The following is a 12208-nucleotide window of genomic DNA, read 5'->3' as shown; positions in this document are numbered from 1 at the left end:
GGGGGCTCGGGGGGCGGGGCTGCTGTTGTAGGTGTCGAGCTTTGGACGCCCGGGCCTCGAGTGTTCGCCTCCCCCGGCGAGAATTCCAGGGGCGGGGGCGCTGTGCTCCGGGCCCTGCGCCGGGAGGTGGTGCGCTCCGGAGAGAAGGCCTAGAGCGGGGGGTCCCACCCGGGGGTCGGCGAACCCTCGCGCGGGGACGCCGGGCCGGCCCGGGGTGGCATGAGCCGGGGTGTTGGCTGGACGGGAAGCCTTTCCGACGTGAGTTAGAATTAGCCTTGGCCGAGGGCCCTTGGGGAGGGTGTTAGGAACCCTGTTGGACCCGGAGGACCCGCCAGTGATGCGGTTTCACCCTGGGTCTGCGGGGAAGGGGACGCGTCCTGTGGGTGCGTTGGGGAAACGACAGTGTGAATCATCATCCCGTCTGGATGCCGTGTTGACTCGATCTGTAGACTCAGGGTCACCAGCCACAGAAAGTTTTCTTCGGGGTAGGGAGGCGGTGCCGCGAGCTGGACCCGTGGGGCTAACTTGATCCCGGCTCGGGGTCTGTGACGTGTTGTAAGTCGGTGATGCTTTCCCTTGATCTGGTGGACTTTTACGAGCCTACACTTTTGTCCTGGTAAATGTTCATGTTCACTGCAGGGGCATTAACTAGGAAGACAGAATTCAATCGGTGTTGACTGCTTGCTAGGACTGGTGATGACATTCTTTGAGGCTTTGCTGTTGCCTTTGGCAGAATCACTGTTTGGACAGTCTATTTAGCTCCCAGTGGAACATATCAAATTGTATTTGCTAGTTCCCCTTATCTAGTTACTAGAATTAAAGAGCCCTGTGTGCAAAGAAGAGAATTTTTCCCATTCTGTGCCACTGAATGTTTAGTGTTACCTCTTGTGTACGATAGGTTGGTTAAGAAGCAACTGAAGATTTGAACATACACTGTGCATACATGGTGTACTGTGCAAATTAAATACTATTCCTTTTACCTGCTAATAGGAATGAAAATATATGTATTGGGAACAATTGGGCTGAATTAGGAAATCAGTCGATTGGGATGAATCCTTAGGAAACATTGCTTCTGCATTGATAGGAATTTGAGACAGGATTTTTTTTAAAGATATTACTTTATAATAACAGTAATATCCTGGTGTAAATATTGTGTGATAGGACATTGACATTCAATTACAGTGGAACTGAGTAAGTTAATTAACAAGGCTGTGAATACTTACATGTTGTTGATTATGTAGTTACATCATTCTTATACATATAGAAGTAGTAGGTACTCCTTAATAAGAGAGTCTGTACAGTATGGTTTTCTTTACACACTTGAAAAAAATTGCAATTCTTCACTTACAAAAATAAAGACATGTGATTAGAAAAAATTTCCATCCTAGAAGTTTCCATTATGAGAGGACAGATTATCTGTGACTGCCATGGTTTTGTATTGTTTAGCTTCTCCACATATGACTCAGTAATGCCATATTGCACAAGATATATCTTAGCACTTAATCTGTAAAGATGAATATGCCACAGTCATTTTTGGTGGATTAAATCTAAGAAAAATATACCTCTTCAGTTGTAAATTGCTTTCCTCCATCATTATAATCCTTAGTAATATCTGAGGTAGTTATTTTCCCTGTAGGATTCAAATTTGATTGCTTAAATTTAACAAAATCAGACATCATTAGGAATATTAGTAATTATATTAACAAATCTGAATTAGAAGGGACCCAGCAGAAACATTATGGCAGCTGTTTTCTCTGGAATTAAGTTTTTGCATAAAAATAGGTGAAGACTTGGTACTGTTGTAAAAAATAATTTACTACCTTAAAGTCTCTGTGATCAATAATAATTATATACACATGTATTTCTAGTGGGTGATTAAAAAAAAGCTTTGAGGATTAGAGTGGGCAATGCTCAGCTTATTTTCTTCAGATGTTTCTTCCTTGGACTACTTTTGCTCTGAGTTTCTAATTACTAATTGAATCTTGGGATTTTGATTGGTATGAGTATTAAAAATGTGTGTAACTTGCTGTATTTGTCTTATTGGGGTACTTCTATGAAACAGATTAGAGTAGAAATAAGGTAGCATATTTAATTTAAAATAGGTCCAGTATACATTTGGTTATTTCTCTTTGACCTCTCCATAAAACAAACATTTATTGAGGGATTCTTTATAACAAAGTGATTTTTTTAAAGAGATTTTTTTCCCAGCAAATATCAGAATACCTGCTGGACAAATTTTTTTAAAAGTGCAACACTTCTAAATTTTTTTTTTTTTTTTTTTTTTTTTTGCCAGTCCTGGGCTTGAGCTCAGGGCTTGAGCACTGTCCTTGGACTTTCTCAAGGCTAGAGGTCTAGCACTTGAGCTTCAGCACCACTTCTGGCTTTTTTCTTTTTTTTCTATGTATGTGGTACTGAGGAATATAACCTGGGTCTTCGTGCATGCTGGGCAAGTACTCTACCACTAGGCCAAACTCCTGGCCCCAAATGTTTGCGTTTTTAAGATGAGACTATGTAGTCTTAGAAAGGATAAGTTAGAAGCTATTTTCAGCACTTTCTATTTAAAGAAATATTTGTTGAATGCATTTTATTTAGAGGGTTTTCCTGTTTGACAAAAACATTTCTGTGACTATAGTCGGAATAGATTTTACATAAGTAGTTTGAATAAGACATAGAACATTGAAAAGTATTGGTCCATAACCTTATAAAATTAAATATCAGTTTCATTCTTTCATAGATGGTTTACTGTGAAGCAGGCATTCCTTTATAGTTAGGGATGCAAAATTGAATATAAAAGGTAAAACTGGTTATCCTATTGGCATTTACATTTTAGTGAGATAAAAGCCATACATTGCATGTCTAGTAATTTTAAGTATTGTAGAGAAAAGTAAAGCAGGATAGGGGCAAGTGATGAGAGAGTAGATGAGTTACAGGAAGAGAATTTGAAAGTTTTAAGAGCCTACATGGAATGAAGGTTTCATTTAGTAAATGGTATATGACCACAAGGATATGGAAATGAACTATGAAAATATAAGAAAGAGCTAACATCATAGAATAAATCATAAATGCAAAAATTCTGAGGCAGGAGCTTACATAGCCCATTAACAATCTGAGAAAGCCAAGAATTTTTTAGAGGAAAATTTCCTTACCAGAAATGAGATCAGAGGGGTAATAAAGTAGAGAGATCAGATCTTGAGTATTACAGGCCCTTGTAAATACTTTGGAATGATATCTTTAAAATGTTCTTTCTGACCACTGAGTGAAAAATAGGCTGTTGAGTTACAAAATAGATCCAAGGGAACAGTTATGAGAGGAACTGATGTTGATTTCACTGATGATGTTGATGAGAAGCCTTTGGACATTTGGTATTTTTTGAAGGTTATGCCAACAGAAGATTTCAGACTATGAGATGTGAAAGAAACAGGAAGATGGAATTATCATTTAGTGAGATTGGAAAGGCTATAGAAGGAACATATTTGACGATAAACAGGACCTCAGTTTTGGATAGTCGAATTGGAGAGATTTTTTTTGGGGGGGGTGAGGGGTTGTACCAGAGTTTGAACTCAGGACCTCATGTTTGCTAGAAAAACACTCATAATTTCAGTCCTACTTCTAGTTCCTTTATCTTGTTTTTAGATAGGATCTCAGTTTTTTCTAGGTAGCTTAGATATATAGGCAGATGAAATAACTTTTTTTTTTTTTTGGCAGTCCTGGGCTTGGACTCAGGGCCTGAATACTGTCCTTGGGTTCTTTTTCTCAAGGCTAGAGCTCTACCACTTGAGCCTCAGCACCATTTCTGGCTTTTTTCTATGTATGTGGTACCAAGGAATGGAACCTGGGTCTTCATGCAAGCACTCTACCACTAGGCCAAACTCCCAGCCTTTGAGATATTTTTTATGAAGCTAAGTCACAATGTCAGGTTAAACTTCTTCTACCAACTTACTGGTATTTAAAAACCTGAGAAGTGAATATGATCATCCAGAAGATGAGTATGGAATGAATGAGCCATAGCAGTATTGCAAAGAAATTTAACTACTGGATAGTATGAGGAAAATTTTTAGTATGTGGTATCTTTGTAACTAAGCCATTTTTGTTAAATATTACTGGCAGGTCACATACAAAAAAGTCTAGAAGCAGATTAATGCCTTTATTAATACTGGACATTAAAACTTTCCAAAATTGTGTTCTGTTAATAAAATCAAAAGCTGGTTTGGAGTAAGCTTAACACTTATTGAGAGGGGAAGAATGGGAGACAGTGAATGGCTCTTTTGAGAAGTTTTGCTATAAAGGGAATATAGTACTCTACTAGTGCTTTTGGAGGCTATAGGTTGAAAATATTTTCTACCCTCACAAAATGTATTATTATGTTTTAGTGCTAAGGGAAAAGTTTAATAGGAAAAATTATTGACTCCGGAGAAATGATAATATTAGAAGCAGTATTTTCAGCTAAAAAAGAATTGAGGTGTATGTGTGAATATATATGTACTTATGTATGCATAGGTGTATTTGTATGTAAAGGGATTGCATTGGCCTTCGGCAGGAACATGAATAATTTATAAGTGAAAAGGGAAAGTAGAGTAGACACAGATAAAGGGTATGTAGTTAGATATGCTGATAGCTGCATAGAACAGGTCTTTACATTTTTTCTTAAAGAAATTGGAACTAGGGTTGTAGCTAGCTCTCTGGTAGGTTAAGAACAGTGCAATTGACCCTGCAATTCCACTGCTTTTATCCAATAGAACACAATTCCCTGTATTCATCCAATAGAGTACAAGCAAGGCTACAGTAAAGCCACCACCACAACCATGCTCACTGAAGTACTAATTACCATAGCCAAGATAGGGAATCACACCAGATGCCTCTTAGTGCATGAGTGGATTAAAAATGTGGCATATATACACATGGAATTTTTCTTATCCATTAGTAAGAATGAGATTGTACCATTCATAAGGAAATAGAAAGACTTGGAAAAAGTTATGTGAAGTAAGCCAGACTCAGAGGAACATAGGTTGCAAGTTTCCCTCATTTATAGTAGCTAGAATGTGTCTATAAATCTAAAAGTACACACAAGCAGTTACAAATGAATTGACTGAAGTATAATAGACTCTAGGAGAGCTCAATTAGTAGTATTCTTTAGATAGACTTAAGTCAAAGCCCAACAAGATACATATAAGGAAGTGGGTATGGGGACAATAAATAACTAAATGAAGGGAGAAGACGGGGCAAATACAGTCAAGAATTTTTTTTTTAATACCACAAAATAAGAAAAATCAGGGAAGGGTAGGTCGAAGTGTGGTAAAGATGTTGAAGTAGGTGATAAGATGCATTATATACATAAACTGCTTTGTTTATGGCAAAAAATTCAATACGTCTTACAAAATTAAGAAAAGTGAAGGAAAGGGTGGGTTGAAAGGATGGTTGAGAATATTGAAAAGGATGACATTGATCAAGACACTATCAACTGCTTTGTTAAGTGGCAACTTCTCTATACAAGTATTTATAGATAATAAAAATACTTAATTAAAAAAGATGTAAAGAACCTTGTTACCAGCATTTGCTGCTGCAGTGAGTTGTGAAATACTAGCTGTCACCTCAGAGACGGCACCAGCTGAATTCCTAGTATTTTTATAGGATTCTAGGTAATTGTGGTCAGTGTTCCTTGGAAAGACTCCATTATGAAGGTTGAAACTGAGATGAAATAAATTGACTTTTAAAACACTGAATTTACTCTGGCTTTTCTCAGAATGCTGAGCATAATTACTTTGTGTAGAACTCTTGGAAAACATTTTATGAAAGAACAGAAAACTTTAAATTTTGCTAGATTATTTGGGAAAAAAATTATATAGATGCTTCTTGTCTGGACATCTTCTAGGTTACAAACTACAAACATATTTGATTTAGACATACTTCTGATCTTATTTGATTTATAGAAAGAAGGCTTTCTTATTATGTTGGTTCTCTTATAAAACTCAAACTAGTTCTTTTTCATGTATTTAAATTTTGTTTGCATTTTCAGTAATAGAGCTTCTTGAGACATTTCATGAATGCACTGCAGAAGAATAAATGTCTTGTTTTTGCATAATTAGTTTGTTCCCAATGTTTGCTCTTTAAAGGTAAAACCTATCCTGAAATTTTTTTAGATTCTTTATGCCTTAAATAACTTGTCAACTTCTTAGTCATGAACCCTGTAATACTTAACTCCTTGTTTTCAAAAGTAGAGTAACATAACAATAGCAGCTTGGATATTATAATGTGTGCCCTAAGTAAAATGCTTTTTAAAATTTTTATGAGAAAAAATTTTTATGAAATAGTTATGATTATCTAAAGCTGGTTTTTTTTGTAGAGTATTGATCTTCCTACATTGAATTCAGTCTCTTTGCTTTCCAATTTTGCTTTTAAAAGTAAGTTATAAGTTCTCAGTCAAAGTGATGAAGAATTATCACAGTCACAAAGAATAAGAGCAGCATTTCGATATTAATATAATATGCTATTTTCCTTTACGCCCTTCATAGTTTCTGACGAAGAACAATCAGTAGTATATGTTCCAGGTATGACTTTCTATGTTAAAATTTAGTAAATTTCCTTTGCCTCTTGTGTGTTAGGAGGAAATGAAACATTAGAACAGTTCAACAGAACATAAAATTGTTTTTTTGAAACTAGTCTAAAAGTTAAAGTATTTTTGAATATTTGATCAGGCTGTCCTAAGGTTTTAAATACTGGCCCTTCTTATTGACTGACTGGGCAAGTCAACTTTTAAATAACCTCAAGAATTTTTCATATATTAAGGGCAAGAGATTTTTTTTTAATGAGTTCTTATTCTCCAGCTTTTTTGTCCTCTTCAGGCCCTTTGTAGAAAGGATGATGCCCATTCAAAGAGAGTCTATTAAAGTTTTTTAAATGACTGGTAACCTCAATTTAATATCCAGAATAAAGAGTGAAAACTTTGGCTGTGTGCCATTAACTCATTCCTGTAATCCTAACTACTCAGGAGACTTAAGATCTGAGGATTACAATTTGAAGCCAGACCAGACAGGAAAGTCCTTGAGACTCTTATATCCAAGAGTGGTAGAATGCTACCCTTGAGCAAAAGAAGCTCAAGGATAGCACCCAGAGACCTGAGTTCAAGTTCTGGGACCAGCATAAAGTAAGTAAGAGAGACAGAGATATACACACACGCAGAGCTGTTATATTAGATGAGTAGTAAAATAAAATCATTGAAGATACCATAATTAGGGGGAGAGCATCTGATTTCCTCCAAGTTGTTTGTAATTTATTGCTTCTAATATGACTTATAAGTCTTCACAGCATCTTACGATTTTTCAGTTGTATTATCAACTATTTAAAACATTTTTGTGATTACTGCATTTTAAGTTTTATGATAAGGTGTAAATTAAGCATTTTTCCTATCAAATTCCATAAAATGGAAGAAACCAAGTGAGATTGTTGATGGGAGTGATAAGGGGTTTAAGAGAAGACATAATTTTGAAATCTTGTGTAATGAAAATCCGTAGGAATTTCTACAGAGGGAAATATTAGATCAAGACACAAGTCAAGTCCAAAAGCTGATGTTAAAGTAAAGACTTCCAGAACAACTGATGCTTCAATCTGTATGGAGTCTTTAAAAGGTGCTGGAGATTCAGTAAGTGACCAGGTCAGTGCTTTAAAAAAAATTCATTTGTTTTTATCAGTGCTGAACAATAAACATAATGATTTTTTTTTTGCCAGTCCTGGGCTTAAGCTCAGGGCCTGAGGCCTGTCCTTGGACTTTCTCAAGGCTAGAACTCTACCACTTGAGCCTCAGCACCACTTCTGGCTTTTTCTAAGTATATGGTACCAAGGAATCGAACCCGGGTCTTCATGCATGCTAGGCAAGCACTCTACCTCTAGGCCAAATTCCCAGCCCAGATAATGATTTTTTAAAGAATTATGAGGTCATCTAATAAACATTCTTAAAAGATTCAGAAGGTTACAGGATCCTTTGAGAGTGCTAAGTATTAGTATATAGAGTTTGCTACAAAGTATGTATACACACATTAAGCCTTTACTAAGAAAATATCTTAATTTTTTTATTGTTTTTGATTCTTTTTTCATTCTTTAAGTAGTTATACAAATGAATTACCATTCAACAAATAAGTTTATGAATACAAAACATCTTGATCCATGTCACTCCATTCATATTTTTCTCATCCCTTCCAAACCTTCCCATCCCCTTGATTTGCTTATTTTTGTAGTTTATGCATTAACTCTCATGATTATGTTGTCCCCCACCTTTAGTATCTTCATATATATCCAATGATGTATCTTTTATTTGATACTAGAAATTCAAATTGTTAAACATGTTTATTAGGTAGCCTTTATGATTTTTGGTCTTATGAATTTGTTACATTTAGATTTAATCCTTTTATATTAGAATTACAGTTTACTAAAGAAAATTAGTCTTCATCTTCAGTTTCACATTTTGTAAAGTAATATCATGAACAATCTTGTTTTTTAGAGTACAATTATTGATTGTTTTCCCCATTCCTCTTTGTCTTTATGATAGCATGTTCACTATTCATTTATGCCCTTTCTGATCTGTATATTTTACTTTAATTTTTGTTTTATTTTCCCTCCTCAACCAGAATCGAAATCTGGGTTTATAATCCAACTTGTGGGTCAAATCTTCCTGGACATGTATTGTAAATAAAGTGTTTCTGGAGCTGCACTGTGCTCATTCTTTCATGAATTAATTGTGACTGTTTTCATGTTAAGTGGTTAAATTGATACAAAGGCTGAACCCACATGCCTAAAACATTTTCTGTTGTACTTTTTATAGAAAATGTTTTACAATCATAATTTATATTCTTGAAGGCAATTATAACGTCTATTTTGTTACTGATAATCACATTGAGTAGTCTACTGGGTTTAGCTGTGATAGTGATTACAAGGTTCATCTAACTTGTGTTATGTATCATTGCTAAATTCCTTTTTTATGGCAGAATTCACATTTGTTTATCTATTTACCAGTTAATGAGCATTTATATTGTTCCTGTAAAGAAAGGAACATTATAAATAATGTTGCTATGAAAATTTACATACACATTTGTGTGTGGATTTATGTTTTCAGTTCTCTTGGGAATATAGTTAGACTTAATGATTAATACAGTAATCATATATTTAACCTTCTGACAAAATACTAAATTATTTTGTATTGCGACTATACCACATTGCATTTCTACTAGCAATGTTAAAGGTTTCCAATTGTCCACATTCCCACCAACTTTTGTGTCTATCTCTTTTTTTTTTTTTTTGCCAGTCCTGGGCTTGAGCTCAGGGCCTGAGCGCTGTTCTTGGACTTTCTCAAGGCTAGAGCTCTACCACTTGAGCCTCAGCACCACTTCTGGCTTTTTTGTATATACATGGTTCCAAGGAATCGAACCCGGGTCTTTGTGCATGCTAGGCAAGCACTTTAACCACTAGGCCAAACTCCCGGCCCTTGTGTCTATCTTTTTTTGTGTGGCATTGAGATTTGAGCTCAGAGCTTTGTGTTTCTTAGATACTTTTCCATTTGAATCATTTCTTCAGCCCTTTGGTTCATTAAGTAGGGCTTTACTTTTTGCCTAAGATAGGCTAAACTACAGTCATCCTATTAATGTTTCCTACTGTATCTAGGCATGTACCACTGTTCTTACCCTGTTCTGTTGAAATGGGGTTTCATGAATTCTTCTTGCCTGATCTGGCTTGGAACTGTAATTCTTCTGCTCTCAGCTTCCTACATACCTGGATGACAGGCATGTGCCATTGTACGGAGCTGTTGGTTGAGAATGAGTTTTCTGAACTTTTTTGCCTAAATCTCTGTCTTCCAACTGGCTGGTGTTACATCATGAGCCATTAGCACTATTCTTTACTGAATTGAATTGATGCTAGTCATTATACACTAGCTAGTCAGACTATAGAGATGTATCTTTATATCTTTTTTGCTAAGCTGTATTCTGAATTTTATGTTTATTCATTTGTTTTTCTAAATTGGGTGTAGACAAACTTTTATAAAGAACAAGACAGGAGGGGCTGGGAGTTTGGCCTGTGGTAGAGTGCTTGCCTTACATGCCTGAGGACCCGGGTTTGAGTACTTGGTACCACATACATAGAAAAAGCAGGAAGTGGTGCTGAGGCTCAAGTGGTAGAGCTCTAGCCTTGAGAAAGTCCAAGGACAGTGCTCAGGCCCTGAGTTCAAGCCCCAAGACTGGCAAAAAAAAAAAAAAGAAAAAAAGACCAAGATAGGAAATTCTAGCCTTTGTTAGAGAAAAGATGATTTAACTACTTACCTGTAACATGAAAAGAGACATAGGACATGAATAAGCTTATGTTCTAATAAACTTTTATTACAAAACAGGCAATGGGCCAGATTTGTCTGGAAACTAGTTTACCAAGCCCTATCTGAGTATATACATTTTTGTTTTTAAGCAACATTTAGTTTTACGTATTTTTGAAACTTTATATATTTATGTTATTTGTATTGTAAGTTACTGTGAGATTTTTTATGCTATATATAAAAATTGTTAGATATTAGAAAACCAAAAAGGCAGCAAGGAAACAGTAAAGTATTATGGAAGTATTAACTTGAAGAAACAATGACTAACTCCAGTGCTGGATGAACAAGCAGAACAAGTTGGGATTACTAAGATTTACAAACTTGAGGGAAGGGCTTCTTAATGGTGGAACATGGACTTCTGATGACAATACACCAGCCTGCCTAACTAGTTTGTTGTTCCTCACAAATCCTGATCGAAGTTGGTTCTATTAGTGCTATAAGTAATTGCAAACAAATCAGCTGTTCTTTTTTTTAAAATCATTATGTCAGCATCAGTTGTTCTTTTAAAAGTAACTGAGATGAAGGTGACACTGATAGTAGGAGGAAGCAAATATGGGGAAATATATTTTTCCCCCTTTAAGAGCCCTCTCTATCTGGTTTTGTCTACAGTCAAATAGCAAAGGAGAAATGAAGTTTCTAGAGTTTCAGCTTCAGTCTTACGAAGCAGAACCTAGAAGGATGAGTTTATAAAAAACAACAAAATAGAAAATTCTGTTGTAGAGTTAGGGCATACTTTTACTACTTTATATGATAGATGTTTGTGTTTTTCAAGTATTTTTTTTGTTAAGAGTAGCTGTTAAAACTTTTTACCTGCTTGCAGGGGTTTCTTCTATTTTATGTTTAATTCACCTCACCATTACTGAGGTATCTTTTCATGATTACCATCATCATAGATAGTGGAAGATAATAATAGAAGATAATACCTTCTATTGCCAAATCCAGTGCCATCTTTTCCTAGTTTATTGAGCTATTTCTATCATTAGCACTATTGATACTATATTCTTAAATGTTTTTTTTCTCTCCCATACTGCTATATGCTTTTTATTTTGCTCATCTTTTAAAATGAAAATTTAAATTAATTAAAATCAGATTGATTAAAGTAAAATTCTATTTTTTATTTCTAGCTTATTTTTAAGAACTATTTTTAATGCTCAATATAAATCTATTGCTATTAGAGAAAAACATCATCTAAATTACAATACAGTGACAAATTTTTCTCTGACTTAAGATTCACATTTTCATGTGAATGTATTGCTAGCATTTGAAACTGAACTTCTTTAATCCAGTCTCATTTTCTTATCCTTTTTCTAACCAATCTTTCTTTAACCTTTGCTGGTAATATTTTGAGAATTCAGTTTATTCATCCTTGGTTTGTCTGGGCTATCTGAAGTAGTTGATTAACTCACTTCTATGGAGAACTTTGATTTTCCTATTTTTTAATTTTTATTATGTATTTTTACTGTAATGTATATAGGGGTTACAGTTATATTTGCCAGATAGTAGGTGCATTACTTCTCACACATTGATACCCCTTCTCATGTTTTTATCCTCATTTCTCTCCTTCCACTCCCTCCTAATGATCTTGTTTTTCCCCTTTCCCTTTCCTATTTCAGATAACCAAAAGGTAGAATAGTACCTTTTACTAGCATAGCTAGTAAAATTTATGTTTGAGTCCCATTTTGCTATTTACAGTTATAACTCAACAATACGTACACCTTTAAATTAAAACAGGAATAGTACTTGCCTAATTGCTTCGCTGTGAAAATAAAATGGGATAATAAGTATGAAATACTGAAAATATTCTTGGCATATAGTAAACACTAAATACAAATGTTGTAACCATAGTCTTTCTTTGATCAC

The 12208-nt window shown here is 35.2% G+C and overlaps 1 protein-coding gene across 5 annotated transcripts in view; it reads left to right on the top strand.

Moving 5' to 3' along the window:
• Kiaa1328 (KIAA1328 ortholog) overlaps positions 1-12208 on the top strand; it is a 152377-nt gene that overhangs the window by 415 nt on the left and 139754 nt on the right. The window contains exons 2-3 of one of the 5 annotated variants that reach the window (XM_090353225.1): positions 6510-6545; positions 7509-7648. In XM_090353225.1, coding sequence (XP_090209351.1) covers positions 6510-6545; positions 7509-7648 — 176 coding nt within the window. Of the gene's footprint in view, positions 1-105; positions 259-6509; positions 6546-7508; positions 7649-12208 lie in introns of those variants that run through there. The other 4 variants (XM_090353223.1, XM_090353224.1, XM_090353221.1 and 1 more) reach the window with 4 other exon arrangements.

This window comes from Megascapheus bottae, chromosome 19 (genome assembly GCF_031878675.1).
Source record: "Megascapheus bottae isolate mThoBot1 chromosome 19, mThoBot2.hap1, whole genome shotgun sequence".
NCBI lineage: Eukaryota > Metazoa > Chordata > Mammalia > Rodentia > Geomyidae > Megascapheus > Megascapheus bottae.
This window is presented reverse-complemented; position numbering and strand designations above follow the sequence as displayed.